Source organism: Panthera leo, chromosome D3 (assembly GCF_018350215.1).
Source record: "Panthera leo isolate Ple1 chromosome D3, P.leo_Ple1_pat1.1, whole genome shotgun sequence".
NCBI classification, from domain to species: domain Eukaryota; kingdom Metazoa; phylum Chordata; class Mammalia; order Carnivora; family Felidae; genus Panthera; species Panthera leo.
The window spans coordinates 15,845,773-15,863,214 of NC_056690.1; the positions used below are offsets into that span (position 1 = coordinate 15,845,773).

Consider the following 17,442-nt stretch of genomic DNA (forward strand, 5'->3'; position numbering starts at 1 on the left):
GTGTGCTATGATATTTTAATAGAAAAAAGGGCTAAGGAAAATATGCCTATTTCCTCATACTCTTTAAGTATAATTATATAAGATACATGAATAATATGATATGCTTTCACATGCATGAACTATTGCTGGAAGAATACAGTGGTGGTCCCCGGATAAGGGAACTGACATCGGGGACAGGGGACTCACTTCTTATTCTTTATCCCTTAGTATTATTACTTGTCACTTTTACCGTATGTATGCATTTTCTTAGTGGATTAAAAACACTTTCAACCAAACTCCAAGGGCCCCTTGGGAACGTACCCTCTGGAGTCGATGACTCCTTTCTGCGGCTGGAGGGCGGGGCGAGCAGGCTCATGGCACTGGGCTGGTGCTCGGGGGACCGCACGATGGCGGACATGGCGATCTGCTGCCTCGCGGTGGCTGGCGTAGATGGGTGCGGGTGGTCTGTGGCCTTCCGGTGGGCAGCTGGAAAGAGACCAGTCCGATGCCTTCTGGTTAGCTGGGTCACCAAGAAGCCCAAACCAAGCGGACTGCCCCTGGGCTGTCTTTCAAGCCCCCGAGACCAAAAGGACACGCATCGTGCCAAATGGGCAATACCAAGGATGCTGTGAAGTTTTCACACTTGGGACATCTGGACTGAGAGCTTATGGGCCAGAACCACAGATGCTGAACTAGTACAACCCATCTGCTTGAGGTGGGTCCTCTGCCTTTTCCAGAGACTTGGCGTAGAGAGTGCCCCTACCTTCCTCCCGGGCAGACCGGAGCTCGATGCGGGTCTTCTGAAGGGCTTCCTCTAGCTCTGCACAGCGAGCTTTCTCCTTCTCCAGAGCCACCTTCAGCTCATTGTACTGCAGAGGAACCTGTGTGGGCAAAGCAGGGTCCTCTTTCCGTCGACTAAATAAACCCTAGCAATGGAAACAGAGATATCTCCTAACTCCTGGAAACTGGCACTTTAGCTGAAGGAACTCTGACTCAAGAGGAGCAGACCATGAAAGCCAGGAGCATACTCACTGTAAGCGGATTTAGTAAAAATGGCATGTGAAGGGGGAAAGGGGAGACTGAACCACAGCCCGTTCCAGCCGGCTGGAAAAAAATAGGGTTTTGGAAATTTTCAACAAGAGGGCTCAAGATGCTTGCACGGCCACCACCCCTTCCTTCGGCATTCCCAAGGAGGAGAGCCATTTCCTGAGTCTTTACCCTCAAAAAATGGAAGTGGAGGATGGAGTCAGGACGGATGGTTCGGAAATCACTCTTGCCTTGAATTTGTCTCATGATGCTTAGTTACAAGACACAGAGATGAGCATTTTTTAAAAAGGAGACAAAAAACTTGAATCCTAAAATAATGTCAAAACAAGGGGCTTACTCAAAAAAAAAAAAGCAAATGAAAAAATGAAAACGTGTACTGGACATGGAAAAAGGAAAACACAGGGAATCATGTGGCTGAAAAAAAAAAATTAACCACCAAAAATAAATGGAAACACCCTGACTACATCACATGACACAATCAGAAAACAATCCGCTGCTAAAATACAAAAGATTAAATATCAGAAGCATAACAAGCACAGACAGTCACGCGGTATGCAAGAATGTCCCTCCCCGGCAGCCACCACTGGAGGAGGCTGTTCTCGTCCCTCACCATAAAGAGAGCGCTGGGGACACGGGCGCCAACTGCCCGCTCCAGCCCCTTCTCGGGTGTTCCAGGTCACTGGGGGCTGCCACTGCTCCCCCAGGGTGGGAATGCTTTGGGAAGGAAAAGGCAGGGTCCTCAGAGACCTGTTCAGACTAAGAACACCCGGCCAAACCTCCTAAGAGGGCTCTGGTGGTTTAGGGAAGCAGGTCTTGGGTGGATCCAAAATCTGCATAGGTGCATCTGTGTATAACCCTGTCCATAGCTGGGTGGGTTTTTTCCCCTTTCCTTTTCTTTTTGGTCAAAGTTTTTCATTTGTTTGTCTATTATCCTTCTAAAGGGATGGCGCAGCACCCTTGGAGTGGAGTGGTGTCACCTCACCTCCCTGGGTCCCAGTCTCCTGCTAGGACTCTGCCAGTCAAAAGGACTGGGCTAGATGATTTCCAGTCTCTTCTGGAGTTCCGTATATGTGCTCTGAGAATCCTACTACAGAACTGAGAACCACTCTCTCTTTCTCCTGAATCCCACACACATGACCTATCTTTCTATAGCCCTGTACCTGTGACCTGCTAATCCCTCTGGAGTCTTGTACAATGACCTCTCTGGAAACCTTTCTCTCTGCTATTACCACCCACCCCCCAATCCAGCTGCTTATTAAAAAAAAAAAAAAAAAAGAGAGAGGGAGAAAGAAAAAAAAATCACTCCCTTAACAGAGACAGGCACTATAATTTTAAAGGCTATGAACACAAAGTAGTTTGTTACAGACTTGATAATGACATGCCTTCCTTAAGGACTATTCTGACGATCTCAAAACCTATTTTCAACCCAACATAAAACTAGAAAAATGTGCATTTTGTTTTCATGGATGTTTCTGTAATTATCTCTCACAACGGTATTTCATGAATCATAAGGACTGAGAAAACCTCCCGACTTTTCTAACACTCGGACCCACCTTTTTCTTTTTAGCGGGCTGGTCCATTTTGGCTTGCAGAAAATCAATGAGTTTGGTTTGTTGAGAAATAGTACCTTCCATTTTCACTTTTTCATGAGAATAGAGAACCTAAAATTCATAAAAACAAAAAAATAAGCTTGGCCCTAGAAAGAAGTATACTTGCAAATTTGGTACTTTAAACAAATAAAAAATAAAGTCATTAGGATAGTAGCAAATGAACATTCAACACAAACCACACTGCACCAATATTTACTCAGTCCTATTCTTACAGCCCAAAACAAACAAACAAAAGGAATGATACATGGACAGGTAGGTGAAAAAGTAAAACGAGCCAGGGGTTAATATTAGAATCTCGGGCATGATCATGATAGAAATTTTCCAACATCTCTGAATGTTTGGAAAGTTTCCCAATGAAATATTGGGGGAAACACACAATAACATACAATATAAAGATAGCGACCGTTTCCCCAGATGGCTTTTGGCCATCACGCTTTGCCTCCGCAGGCAATCTTTAAGCCAATTACCTCCGCTGGTTCTCACCTGAATGTTTTCCAGCTGGTACTCCAGATCGCTCCTTTCCGTCTTCAGCAGATCAGCCCGGTCTAGGGCTTCCTGCAGCCCTTGAGTCAGACGGAAGATGTGATTCTTCTGCAGATCCATCTGCTGCTGTAATTTGGCTTGCTAGTGGGGAGGAAGGCCAAGACAGAGTCTCGGTACCACGGAGAATACAGCTTGGTCCCCCACTGTTAGCTTGTTGCCAAACTAATTGCAGGCATGGCACCAAATTTGGCTTTTGAAATCATCTCTTTCCAGAATTACCGATGGTCTTCTGTTCCAAATTGGTGCATGGCACCAATAAGAAGAATCTGCCCAGAAATCTCTGATGGCCAGCAAGTCACGGGATCCCCACCGTAACAAGAAATCCAGGCTGGTGGTCTGCCTTCCCAGAGTTACAATTAAGGACATTTGGGTACGTACGATATGGCCCATCTGAGGTGCCCTCTGAGATGCTGTGAATTACTGCCATGACAGCTAAGCTCCAATTTGTCCTTGGGGTTCTTGGGTTTTTTTTTTTTTTTTTAAAGATCTGTTTATTTTTGAGAGAGAGAACGCAAGTGAGGAAGGGGCAGAGAGAGAGGGGGACAGAAGATCCAAAGTGGGCTCTGTGCTGACAGCAGCAAGCCACACGCGGGGCTCAAACTCATGAGTCGCAAGATCATGACCTGAGCCAAAGTTGGGTGCTCCACCAACCGAGTCACCCAGGTGCCCCCTGGGTGACATACTCAGTGCCACCATGCCCGGCGTACCCCAGATGTTCAAGGAATTCTCGTAATCTCTCTCCCTCCTTTGTCCTCTTTCCTTCCCTCCATCCAATTTGGGCTTCCCTCTCACTTCCCCATCTGCCTTCCCCGTGCCAGCCTCCTCCACCAGCCTCCCCCATCAGTCCTTCATAAAGCAAGAGATACTGTCAGCAGCCAGAGATCACCTGGCCTGTGTGCCAACTTAGAATTTATGAATCAAACCAGAACCCCTAAAATGCAGGGGGGAGGGGACGCAGGGGGACAGCTAAGATTACCTCTTAAAGGGAACTATGAGTCCCTTACAGTGCAAGTGATTTCCACAAATTACCCTCTTTAGTTTCTTCCCACTATTTTAGGACAACATTAATTACTACACAGGAAGCAGAGAAACAGGAGCTGGGGACAAAAATTGGTTTGGTGACAGCCAGGCCCAAAATATTTCTCTAGAATAAACACATCAACTGTCCGTGAGCTTTCCAAGAAACAGACTGCTTATTTACTATAATAAAAAACAAGAGTGACAGGTTGCTCAGTGGAATGTTTTTCAAAGTCATTTACTTGCTTCCCAGAGAGAGGGAAATGGGGGCTATTCATGGGTCAGTGCTGGACTGAATGCAGGGCGTTGGACCTGTCCAACAATTCCACGAGGTGACAGGAGACCGGGAGGGTGCATGAGGGAGCTGGATCACAGAACCAGAGCACCAAACGACCGCGGTGGTTGGAAGGATGGATCAAAACCAACAAGAAAAAGTTCAAAAGGACAGTATTCTTTGAAAACACTGACTGATAAATGCCAGAATATAAAGATGTTTACTCAAAAAACGCAAGCTTACAGAAGGGTTGGTGGCGATGTCACAGGTCAGTGGGTGTCGGTGGTGTGATAGACCTATCCAAAGAGCCCAGGGTAACTGGCAGAGGCTTACAGAGCCCAGAATGGAGCTGGAAATATCCCACTGGACCCCATGTTGCTCATACCCTGTGGACTTTTAGAAACTCTCTTTGGAAAGATAAATCTACCAGAAAAGAACATCTCAAACTTGGAGGGACTTGAAATGTTTCAATTAGGTAAGAGAAGGTGGTCTGGCGTGGGGGAGCTACTCAGATATCTAACTGACTGTCACAGAGATAATAAACGTAGCTCTCTCCTAGAACTATCGCAAGGACTTTATGAGCCAAAGCATGAAAAGGGCACTTGGCATATAGCAATTGCTACTTAAACATTAGTTTTTTGGAGGCATCTGGGTGGCTCAGTCAGTTAAGTGTCCAACTCTTGATTTCAGCTCAGGTCATGATCTCACAGTTCAGGAGTTCAAGCCCTGTGTTGGGCTCTGGGCAGACAGCACAGAGTCAGCTTGGGATTCTCTCCCTCTCTCTCTGCCCCTCCTCTGTTTGTACTCTCTCTCTCTCTCCCTCAAAAATATGTAAACATTTAAACATTATTTTTTTATTAATCAAGTAATTTGATTATTATTTGGTATTACTCTATTTTAGGTGGTAATACCAGACTCAAATGTTTCAATGAAACAGAACCAGTGGTTGGAAGTTACAGGCTTTAGTTCAAAATAAGACAGAACTTTCTAAGAATTAAAGTTGTTGAAAAAATGGGTCAGGATATCCAAAGGCACATGTACTCAGGCAGAGGTTCAACCAGGCCCACCAGTGAGGAATGTTGGGGAAGGGATTCTCTGCCTTGGACAGGAGGTTAATTTGACCAGGATTAGCAAATGGACTTTCACCTCTGGCATTACCTCTGACAGCCTGATAGTAGCTATTGAATGTCATGTCAAAAAAAGTTTCTGAAGCCATTTTGGGTCCAGGAGGAAATCTGGGAGAAAGATCCATTAGCAAAGTCTGCCAGGGCCAGGGATGAAGGGAACAATGGAACAAGGGCTGGAAATTTGGGTTCTGTGACATAAAAAAAACAAAAACAAAAACAAAAAACACCTTCTTTCCAACCCTGAGACTGTGATTCTGGCCCCACTTACAAGTCTCTATACCTAATGAAGAGGATATGGTTAACTTAAGAAGACGACAAACAAGCAAAGACAAAAAAGAGAGAGACAAACCATGAAACAGACTATTTAAGTATGGAAGACAAACTGATGGGAACTAGAGGGGAGGTAAGTGAGGGGATGGGAGAAATAGGGGATGGGGATTAAAGAGTACACATATCACAATTTAAAAAAAGACATGCTAGGAGCGCCTGGGTGGCTCAGTCGGTTGAGCGTACAACTTCAGCTCAGGTCATGATCTCACAGCTCATGAGTTCAAGCCCCACGTTGGGCTCTGTGCTGACAGCTCAGAGCCTGGAGCCTGCTTCAGATTCTGTCTCCCTCTCTCTCTGCCCCTCCCCTGCTCATGCTTTGTCTCTGTCTCAAAAATAAATAAAAACGTCAAATAAACATTTAAAAAAAGACATGTTTTAACATATCTTGAAATCAAGACATGACATCTAGACACATAGATAGCTTTTTGACAAAGGTGTCAAGAAAATGTAGTGAGGAAAAGAGAGTCTTCTCAACAGATGGTACTGGAGTAACAGAATAGCTCTATGGAAAAAAGTGAACCTCTGCTCTCCTGCCATACGTAAAAATTAACTCGAAAGACATCCTAGACCTACAAATAAAAGCTAAAACTAGAAAACTTCTAGGAGAAAACAGAGAAAATAATATCTTTGACTTTAGGATAAGCATAATTTTCTTTTTTTATAGATATAATTTATTGTCAAAGTGGTTTCCATACAACACCCAGTGCTCATCCCAACAGGTGCCCTCCTCAATGCCCATCACCCACTTTCCCATCCCCCCCACCCCCCATCAACCTTCAGTTTGTTCTCAGTATCCAAGAGCCTCTTATGGTTCGCCCCTCTCCCTCTCTGTAACTTTTTCTTTTCCCCTTCCCCTCCCCCATGGTCTTCTGTTAAGTTTCTCAAGATCCACATATGAGTGAAAACATATGGTATTTTTCTCTGACTGACTTATTTCACTTAGCACAATACCCTCCAGTTCCATCCACGTTGCTGCAAATGGCCAGATTTCATTCTTTCTCTTTGCCAAGTAGTATTCCATTGTATATATAAACCACATCTCCTTTATCCATTCATCAGTTGATGGACATTTAGGCTCTTTCCATAATTTGGCTATTGTTTAAAGTGCTGCTATAAACATTGGGGGTACATGTGCCCCTATGCATCAGCACTCCTGTATCCCTTGGGTAAATTCCTAGCAGAAGCATAGTTTTCTTAAATAGGACACAGAAAACATAATCCATTTTAAAAACTGATAAATTTAACTTCCCCAAAATTAAGAGCATTTGCTCTTTGAAAGATACTGTTTGAAAAGACAAGGCAAGCTATAGAGTGGGTGAAAGATTCACCATCCATACATGTGGCAAAGGGTTATTATCAAGAATTCTTTAAAAATTTTCCTCGGGGGGTGGGGGGGTATCTGGGCAGCTTAGTTCGTTGACCCAGAGCTTCTGACTCTTGATTTCAGCTCAGGTTGTGATCCAGCGGCATGGGATAGAGCCCAGTGCTAGGCTCTGCACTAAATGTGGAGCCTGCTTAAGATTCTGTCTGTCTCTCTCTCTCTCTGCCCTTCTCCCCTGCAGGCATATGTGTTCACTCTCTCTCCCATTAAAAAAAAACAAAAAACAACTTTACTTGGAAGTAACTACCCAAAAGATTTGAATTTACACTTCCCAAAAGAAGATATATGAATGACTAATATGTGGAAAGATGTTTATCATCACTCATTAAAGAAACGTAAGTTAAAACCACAATGTGATACTGTAATATATGCACTAGAAAGGCAAAACAATACTGTTATGGGGTCAGAACTGCCACACGAAGACTTGGACACCATTTTTCATAGATTTATGTATAATAACTAAAAAAATGACAACCATTCAAAGATTCATTAACAGGTGAATGGATAAATGATGGTATACCCATACAATGAATTACTGCTTAGCAATAAAAAGCAATGAACGGCTAACACATTCATCAACATCAATAAATCACATAAGCATGTTCAACTAAACTAAAGAATCCAGATACAAGAGTATACAGAGTATAACTCCACTTCTATGAGATTCTAGGAAAAAAACAAAAACAAAAAAACTATCTATAGTGACAAAAAGCAAGTCAGCAGGTACCTGGGGCCAGACCCGGAAGGTATGGACTAGAAGGGGGACGAGGAACTTTTTTAGATGATGAAAATGTTTTATATTTTCGTTGCAGTGAGGATTAACCAGGCATTTACATTAAAACAATTATATATATAATTATATGTATGTATGTATATACATATAGAGCAAACTTAGGTTAAGCCCTTGGTCACATGCTTACAAAGTGCACACCACGACCAGGGATCCTAGCCACATTCTGGACGATAAATATCATTCTTTGTTTCATAATGGTTTCAAGTGTCAGTAAAATCTGCCTCAAACTCAGTGTCAGCCAGATGTCCGTGCTCAGCAATCTATCTGTGAAGTACAGACTGGGAAGCTGGAAATGTTCTCATGTCGTTTACAAGTGAGAAAGAGGGGACTGAATCAGGATCCCAGCATGCTATTCCAAGCCTTGTCACTGACTCACCATGTAACCCTGGACCAAAGTATTGAGCTGTCAGAGCCAGCTCTCCTTTCTCGGAAGGAAAATAGGACGGGCGAGATCATTGATTATTTCCGTTCTGTTTCCAACATGTGCCTAAAGCAGGGACATTGCCTATTCATTCCAGATAAAAGACCATCATTCTCTACTTGACCACCAGGTAGATTTTTAAATTTGTATTATAGTGTTCTTAATGCTGCCTTTGGTGAGCCTTCCACTCAGGATATATTGAGATATACCTAATTTTATTTTAAAAACCTTTATTGCGGTACAATACGCATAAAATTTACCGTTTTAACCATTTGTAAGTGCACAGTTCAGTGGCACTAAGGACATTCACGTGGTTACGCAACCCTTGCCAGCATCCACCTCCAGACCTCTCCCAAACGCCCACCCATGTTTTTTAAAGTATCATTCTGTAAGGTATTTTATTCTCACCTGCAAAATTTTCACCACATTTTCCCAAGTTGATAGTTTAGCAATATTATTTCTATCAGCACATATCATAATAAAACCTCAACTAATGAGAACAGGTAATCTGGTTAACTGAACTATCTGGCTCACTATGGGTTAAACAAAACCATCTTGGAATCTCATTTCTCATTAAATATCTTTACAAAGCATGTATGTCCTGGTTGGTCAATTCTAGTGAACAAAACAGAGTCGTCGGTGATCCAACATATAGGGCTTTGGTTGGGATCAGGACATCGTCAGCAACTTAAATAGACATTTTCAGAATTCTGTTAAAAGGTCCAGGAAATAATGTAAGGGATGGGTTCAGAAGATCAATTTGAGCTTTTCATTCTATGTCTCAAAGGCAGGACATAAATTTTTTTTTTTTAATGGAGTTAAATGAATGTTCAAAAGTCTTCATGAAATTTGGTACTCAACACAATCTGGTCAAGTCTCTGCCCTGTGCATGAAGCTAATTTGCATGGATGTTCTACCAGCCTGAAAACTTAATATACTTTAGATATTAACTCTAAAAGAACAATTTAACTCAATATTCAGTCACCTGTATATTTAATAAGCTTCCATGGGGCACATACTCTTCTGTGCTCTATGTTCTATTAAGCACTATGTGAGAGGACACAAGTGACAAAGGCCGTCTAGCCTTTGTGACACATTCTTTGAGCCTGTTAAATACCTTCAAAAAGGTATTAAGTGACCACCTTACTTCTCCTTGAAAATTCCAACTTCAAAGATTGAACATCTAATATGGATCTGACCATCTAAACACAACAAATTTTCATCTTCAAAAGTCCACCTGGCTCCATTTCCCAGGTGTTTCACACTCACCTCTTCCAGAAGCCTCTGTTTGAGCTCCCGTTCAGTCTCCAGTTTCTGCTGTAAACTTCGGGCGTTCATTTCAAGCATGGCATGTTTCTTCTCCAGATCATTGAGCTGGGCATTTGGAAAAATTGGCCATGAGATCATATTTAGAAATGCTAGATGCGAATGACTTTTGAAAATTTCCATAAAGCTTCACATGTAAAGAATCAAGTTCTGAAGATCAGAATATAAATGTTGTTTTCTAAAAGTATAGTATCACAAAGGTCCATGTTGCAGATAAGCCTTGTACGGGGATGGGATTATTGCTAAGGGATGCATAAGTAACTATGACAAGTTCGAGGACAAGGATGATCACCTTGGCTGAATTTAATTAAACTATCAAATGCTGAATACTTACTATTGCACAGCATTATATTGGGCTCTTGTGATGAAAGAATGGACAAAGTCTCTCAAGAATCTTACAAACAGTCACAAAGTGGGAGACTGACCATAAATAGACCTATACACAATGACTGCTTTGTCACATGATATTTTCGGTAAGAGAGGTATGGAGAAGAATTATTCTTCCTGAATTACAGTCATCAAGAAAAGATTGTATTGGGGCGCCTGGGTGGCTCAGTCGGTTGAGCATCCGACTTTGGCTCAGGTCATGATCTCGCAGTTCATGAATTCAAGCCCTGCGTCAGGCTCTGTGCTGACAGCTGAGAGCCTGGAGCCTGCTTCAGATTCTGTGTCTCCCTCTCTCTCTGCCCCTTCCCTGCTCATGCTCTGTCTCTCTCTGTGTCTCAAAAGTGAATAAACATTAAAAAAATTAAAAAAAAAAAAAGAAAAGATTGTATTGGGGCATCTGGGTGGCTCAGTCGGTTAGGCATACAACTTCAGCTCAGGTCACGATCTCACGGTTCATGAGTTCGAGCCCCGCATCGGGCTCTGTGCTGACAGCTCGGAGCCTTGAGCCTGCTTCGGATTCTGTGTCTCCCTCTCTCTCTCTCTGCCCCTCCCGCACTCACAGTCTCTGTCTCTCTCTCTCTCTCTCAAAAATAAATAACATTAAAAAAAATTTTTTTTAATAATAAAAGATCATATCAATGTCTAGGGTCATAAAGGATGGGCAAACTTTGCTACAGAGTCCTCTAGGAACAGTTAAATAGAAAAAAATATTCAAGTTAAACACAAAAAGGTTCATTTACCTCTAAATACTACATTTTGTTTCCTCACGGGTTAAAAAAAAAAAGTAAGCCAGTATCGAGGAACTCCAGAGTGTTCCTGAGGGGCAAGCTCTAGCCTTGAATCCAATCATTTTATTTCTATGAAATTTTATTTCTATAAGAAAAAATCATGGATATCCACAAAGTTTATGTTCATGATAGTGTTATGTATAATGGCAAAAAGCTGAAAGAAGCTCAAAGTTCCCACACAAGTGGAATGATTTAAAAAGGTATTTTTGTCGAAAAATCTATACACTGAAAACTATAGAAAGCTTATGAAAGAAATTGAAGAAGACATAAAAAAATGAAAAAAGATTCCATGCTCCTGGACAGGAAGAACAAATATTGTTAAAATGTTGATACTACCCAAAGCAATCTACATATTCAATGCAACCGCTATCAAAATAACACCAGCATTCTTCACAGAGCTAGAACAAACAATCCTAAAACCTGTGTGGAACCAGAAAAGACCCCGAATAACCAGAGCAATCTTGAAGAAAACCAAAGCAGGAGGCATCACAATCCCAGACTTCAAGCTATACTACAAAGTTGTAATCATCAAGACAGTATGGTACTGGCACAAGAACAGACACTCAGATCAATGGAACAGAATAGAGAACCCAGAAATGGACCCACAAACATATGGCCAACTACTCTTTGACAAAGCAGGAAAGAATATCCAATGGAATAAAGGCAGTCTCTTCAGCAGGTGGTGCTGGGAAAACTGGACAGCGACATGCAGAAGAATGAACCTGGACCACTTTCTTACACCATACACAAAAATAAACTCAAAATGGATGAAAGAGCTAAACATAAGACATCCTTTTGAAGCCATCAAAATCCTAGAGGAGAAAGCAGGCAAAACCTCTTTGACCTTGGCCGCAGCAACTTCTTACTCAACACGTCTCCAGAGGTAAGGGAAACAAAAGCAAAAATGAACTCTTCGTACCTCATCAAAATAAAAAACTTCTGCACAGTGAAGGAAACAATCAGCAAAACTAAAAGGCAACTGACAGAATGGGAGAAGATATTTGCAAACGATATATCAGATAAAGGGTTAGTATCCAAAATCTATAAAGAACTTATCAAACTCCACACCCAAAAAACAAATAGTCCAGTGAAGAAATGGGCAAAAGACCATTAATAGACACTTCTCCAAAGACATCCAGATGGCCAACTGACACATGAAAAAATGCCCATCACTCATCATCAGGGAAATACAAATCAAAACAACAATGAGATAGCACCTCACACCTGTCAGAGTGGCTAACATTAACAACTCAGGCAATGACAGATGTTGACGAGGATGCGGAGAAAGAGGATCTCTTTTGCATTGTTGGTGGGAATGCAAGCTGGTGCAGCCACTCTGGAAAACAGTATGGAGGTTCCTCAAAAATTAAAAATAGAACTACCTTACATCCCAGCAATTGCACTACTAGGTATTTATCCACAGGATACAGGTGTGCTGTTTCAAAGGGGCACATGCACCCCCTGTTTATAGCAGCACTATCAACAATAGCCAAAGTATGCAAAGAGCCCAAATGTCCATCGATGGATGAATGGATAAAGAAGATGTGGTATATATATATACACATACACACACACAGACACACACACACAATGGAGTATTACTCGACAATAAAAAAGAATGAAATCTTTCCATTTGCAACTATGTGGGTGGAACTAGAGGGTATTATGCTAAGCAGAATCAGTCAGAGAAAGACATCCTCACTCATATGAGGATTTTAAGATACAAAACAGATGAATAAAAGGGAAGGGAAGCAAAAACAATATAAAAACAGGGAGGGGGACAAAACATAAGAGACTCTTAAATATGGAGAACAGAGGGTTGTTGGAGGGATCGTGGGGGGGGGGGGGTGGGGGAGGATGGGCAAATGGGTAAGGGTCACTAAGGACTCTACTCCTGAAATCATTTTTTACTATATGCTAACTTGGATGTAAGTGAAAAAATAAATTAAAAAAAAAAAAAGGTACCTCTGTGTTGTTGTTTAGGGGTTTTTTAGAACTAAATGTTCAAAAAACATTCAGTAACTCAGGAAAAGCCCCTAGTTATAGGTTTGTTTTTTTTAAAAAAAAATATGCAAAGCTGCTTACATAGTAAGAATCTAAATTTGTAAAAACATATGTATGCATAAACATATTATGCAAAGGAAAAGCCACAAATAAATTCACCAATAGAACAGTGGTTCTATTGCCAGTCATTTTCTCCTTTACTTTTCTATGGTTTCTAGATCTGCCACAATGACCTCAAATGGTTATTTTTACAATCACAAAATAACAAAGAGTTATACAGAATACAAATTTTAGATTACTGCTTTGAGTGTGTGTGTGTGTGACAGAGAGAGAGAGAGAGAGAGAGAGAGAGAGAGAGAGAGAAAGAGCACATGTGAGAGCCTGGGTATATACATGAAATCTCTTTGATCGTCACTTTTGTTATCTGTAACATTGGGGCATCTATTCAAAATCTGTTTCAAGACTTAGATAAGTCTCCAGAACACTGGTACCTTGCTCTGTGAACATTAATATGGCGTGCTAAATGGACAGGACATGTGTATTTCCAGTGTGAAATACTGTGTGCCAGTGTGGCCGTCAGAGCCTATCGTGTCCCTGGACTCGGAGCACAGAAAGGCCCGGCTGCCTGTTACTGCAACAATGGAAGGAGCATTCGTTCTTGTCACTGAGCACTTTCCGATGCTTGACATTAAATCCAGCAATCAATCCACAACTTAAATCCAGAAACCAGTTGCCAGAAAACAAGAGCTGTGTGCCCAGATCAAAATCTGGACCTCAGGGGGCCCAGACAGGCAGATGTGAAAGAAGTCACTGGCTGACTGTGACACCCCAGTCCCCGCCACACCTCCCAAGCTATCGCCAACCAAGGATGTCCAATGGTGGACCATAATCCCAAGGCTTTACAGGACTGAGTGAATTTATGTTTGTGAAATATGTGGACCACGGACTGCACCTGAATTTGTGTCGAGCACACCTTCTAAAAGATGGAGATGAAATCGTTCTCCTAAAAGGAAAGGGATGGGCACTGACCTTGTCAGAGAGGCTCTCGGCTTTTAGCTTCTGCTCTTTGAGGGCCTGCTGCAGAGCGAGAATCTCAGCCTTGTGCTCCTTCACCGCCAGCTCCACCACCTGGCGGGACTCAGTGATCCGCTGATCGGCCCTCGCCCTGCCGGAAAAGCACAGGCCTGTTTCAGAAGCCCCACCATCACCAAGCTCCACCATCACCATCTAGAAAAAGGAAGGGGGCCCATCTCTAATTCCAATAAGCAACCGAACAGGCTGCAGGCTGGATAGATGCCCAATCCCGATTCCAAGTTCCAAATTCTGTCTTGCTTTGTCACTGCTTACAGAGCGAAGATTTGACCCATTTTAGGTCTTGGGTAAAAATACTCTTAACAGGTAAAGTTCCTGTTAGTACTCACTTGGAGGTTGAAGCGGAAATTTTTCCAAAAGCAACTGGACTGATAGGATAGCAAGACTGGCACAGCCTCCCATGGGACTGGAAAGGAAATGAGGTCCCACCGAAGGACCAGGGTGCAGAGGACCACGGGAGACCCAATGGAGCAAACATTTCCTCTCCTTTAAGCATATGCAGTAAATTAATTGTTTTGGGTGCTTATTAGGGAAACTCAAATATGATTAATATATCTGTAAATAAGGTTAGAGAATAGAAAAACTAGAAGAAAACTAGAAAAATTGCTGCCTTTCCCTATTTTAGGTCTTGTGCTTTGCTACTTCCATATCTGGGCTTCTACAGTCTCCTCCACTGGCCAGCACTCTCCTCCCCTCCCCTGCAAACCCAAATCTTACTCAGCCTTCAAGGATTAAACTCAAAAGGCCATGTCCTCCATAAAACCTTGCTCAATTACTCCTGTTGCAAGGAAGTTCTCCTTGCTCCATATTCCAGAGCATAAGCATACTGCTCTCCTGGAACGCCCTGCTCTCTATTTTGAGGTGGTAAATATCTGAATGCATAATTCATCTTCTCTGCGAAACTTGCCTCTTGAGGACAAGAATTAAGAATTCTCTTCACTCATCTCTGTATCCCATGTAACATCAAAATGGGCAAGGGGGGGGAAGGAAAAGCCAAGATCTTTCACAAGTGCCCCCGAAAGTATACATGAAATGTCTTCCTGAGCACAGCCTGTAATTATACCTTCCATGAGTAGTTGTGTGTTTCCTGATGCTGAAGCCAGCTCCCGACCCTCAAAATTATCTCTGAGGGACTCTAGAAACAGCTCCGGTAAGAGCTTCACTTGAAGGTAAGAGCGGGGGCGGGGGAGGGGGGGGTGTCTGCGTGAAAGCAACCAGAATGTACCATGAGGACTCAGGGTAAACAAGAATAGGAGGTCTTAAACCAGCAGCCCCTCACAGCAGCAAATACCCTGAGAGGAAGGATGTCGAAAAACCTTAGTATTTCTACCAGTGCCTCTTGCAACTTAAGGGTCTCATCTTTTGCCTCTAATCTTTTCTAGTTTGACTGACTTGGCGTAGATTAAACATCCGACACATTTGGTTGAATCTAGTACGTCCCAGTAAATGTGGGAAAATACCCAAATGAGTCTGATGGAGTCCAGCTAAACGAGTGACATTTCCATGCCTACTGTATCTTGCTTAAGGAGTTCAGAGGGTCCCAGGAAAGTCAGTTTCAGAGGAAGGTGACACTAGTGAGGTTAGGAAGGACGGACACAATTCCGTTGTGCAGACATGACATCATGGGGCTAACTCCAGCCAGCACACTGTGCCTCTGTGCACGCTGGAAAATGGGACCTATTCCTCAAGACCATTTCTTTCTATCTGTTGGTAAACTGTCATAATATGCCCATTTTGTTAGACCAAAACACTTTCCTGCCAAGAGCTGTAACACTGTCATAAGCAATCTTCACATCTACAATGTCTTCAGTGTGGATGGCACCCCCTAGGGCTAGGAAGTATATGACCTGCAGGATCACAGCCCCAGCGGAAAGGGGATTCTATGCCAGGGGACTATGGAAGCGAAAGTGGCAGAGAAAAGCTACTGTTTGAACTTATTATTATTATTATTATTATTATTATTTATTATATTTCCTACCAAGAAACAAAAAAATTATTCTTGTAGGGGCACCTGGGTGGCTCAGTCTGTGGGGCATCCGACTTCGGCTCAGATCATGATCTTGTGGTCTGTAGGTTGGAGCCCCGTGCTGGGCTCTGTGCTGACAGCTCGGAGCCTGGAGCCTGCTTCGGATTCTGTGTCTCCCTCTCTCTCCGCCCCTCCCCTGCTCACATTTACTCTCTCTCTTTCTCAAAAATAAGTAAATATTTAAAAAAAAGGTTTTTTTAACTATGCTTGTAGAGAAGCTGTTCTCAGCCAAGGGTGATTTTGCCCCTCGGGAGACACTGGACAATGTCTGGAGACGTTTTAGGTGTCACAATTTGAGGAAGGGTTGCTACTGGCACGTGGTGGGTAAAACCAGGGATGAGGCTCCCGTTTGACAACATGCAGGACGGCCCCCACAACAAAAGATTATCTGGGCCAAACGGTCAATGGTGCCAAGACTGAGTAACCCTAGTATAGATGGGTGACTAGCTTTACACGTGAGCAGGATTAAAATGGTCATAGTCTTGCCATGCGGTCACAATGATAACAAACCTGAGGAAGAAGTTTCTGCAAAGAGAGGACTGAGATATTTGCCCTGCTCTGACTTGTAGGCCTCTACACAGAGCAAAAGGACACCAGCTACTAGTTACTACCCCAGAATCCAAGTGACACTGACCACACTTACCACTAGGATGACCCACCCACCCTGGGTTGTCCAAGGGTCTCCCAGCTTTAACACGGAAAGTCTTGTATCCTAGAAACTTCACTCGGTCCTGAGCAAGCTGGGACCGGTGGGCACCCTGTTCGCAACGCTCAGGTGGTCCTGGTGAAGCTGCCGGTCACTGGCTTTCTACAAACAGGAAGTCCCACCTGCTCTGCTTCTCGGTGTCCAGCATCCTCTGTAACTCTCGAACCCGACACTCAAACTGGGACTTCTCGTCACCAAGGACACTCCTCCACGCCTCCCACTGACGCTCTTTTTCCAGCAGTTCGTCGTTTAGGGCCTCCAGGTCCATGACCTGTTCTTCCAGCATCGTGCAAGTGGTCTTCAGAGCCTCCATCGTCTGCAAATCAGTACCACTCAGTTGTGCCTTGTATCAAATGAGGATTTCCTGGATGTTACTTTTGTTGGATCAGTGTCAGAAAAAGCACAAGTTTCTAACTATAGTCTGAAAATACAGTTTATCTTTTTCTTCTACAAACCAAGGGGACAAGAATGGATAAAGGGCCATTTCTGCCACCATGTTAACGGCAGAACCCAAAGCAAGCCAGAGGGAAGAGACCACACTTCCAAGTGGTCCAGGGCACCTGGGAGGCTTCAGGTCACGATCCCAGTGGG

The 17,442-nt window shown here is 43.1% G+C and overlaps 1 protein-coding gene across 14 annotated transcripts in view; it reads right to left on the minus strand.

The window, feature by feature from the left end:
• The window catches only part of CIT (citron rho-interacting serine/threonine kinase), a 168,862-nt gene that overhangs the window by 22,860 nt on the left and 128,560 nt on the right, over window positions 1-17,442 (minus strand). For 5 of the 14 annotated variants that reach the window (XM_042911697.1, XM_042911694.1, XM_042911696.1 and 2 more), the window contains 7 exons: window positions 16,974-17,194; window positions 14,057-14,192; window positions 9,792-9,896; window positions 3,120-3,260; window positions 2,580-2,687; window positions 743-905; window positions 301-465 (listed from right to left, as the gene is read on the minus strand). In XM_042911697.1, coding sequence (XP_042767631.1) covers window positions 301-465; window positions 743-905; window positions 2,580-2,687; window positions 3,120-3,260; window positions 9,792-9,896; window positions 14,057-14,192; window positions 16,974-17,194 — 1,039 coding nt within the window. The remainder of the gene's footprint in view (window positions 1-300; window positions 466-742; window positions 906-2,579; window positions 2,688-3,119; window positions 3,261-9,791; window positions 9,897-14,056; window positions 14,193-16,973; window positions 17,195-17,442) is intronic. The other 9 variants (XM_042911708.1, XM_042911705.1, XM_042911698.1 and 6 more) reach the window with 3 other exon arrangements.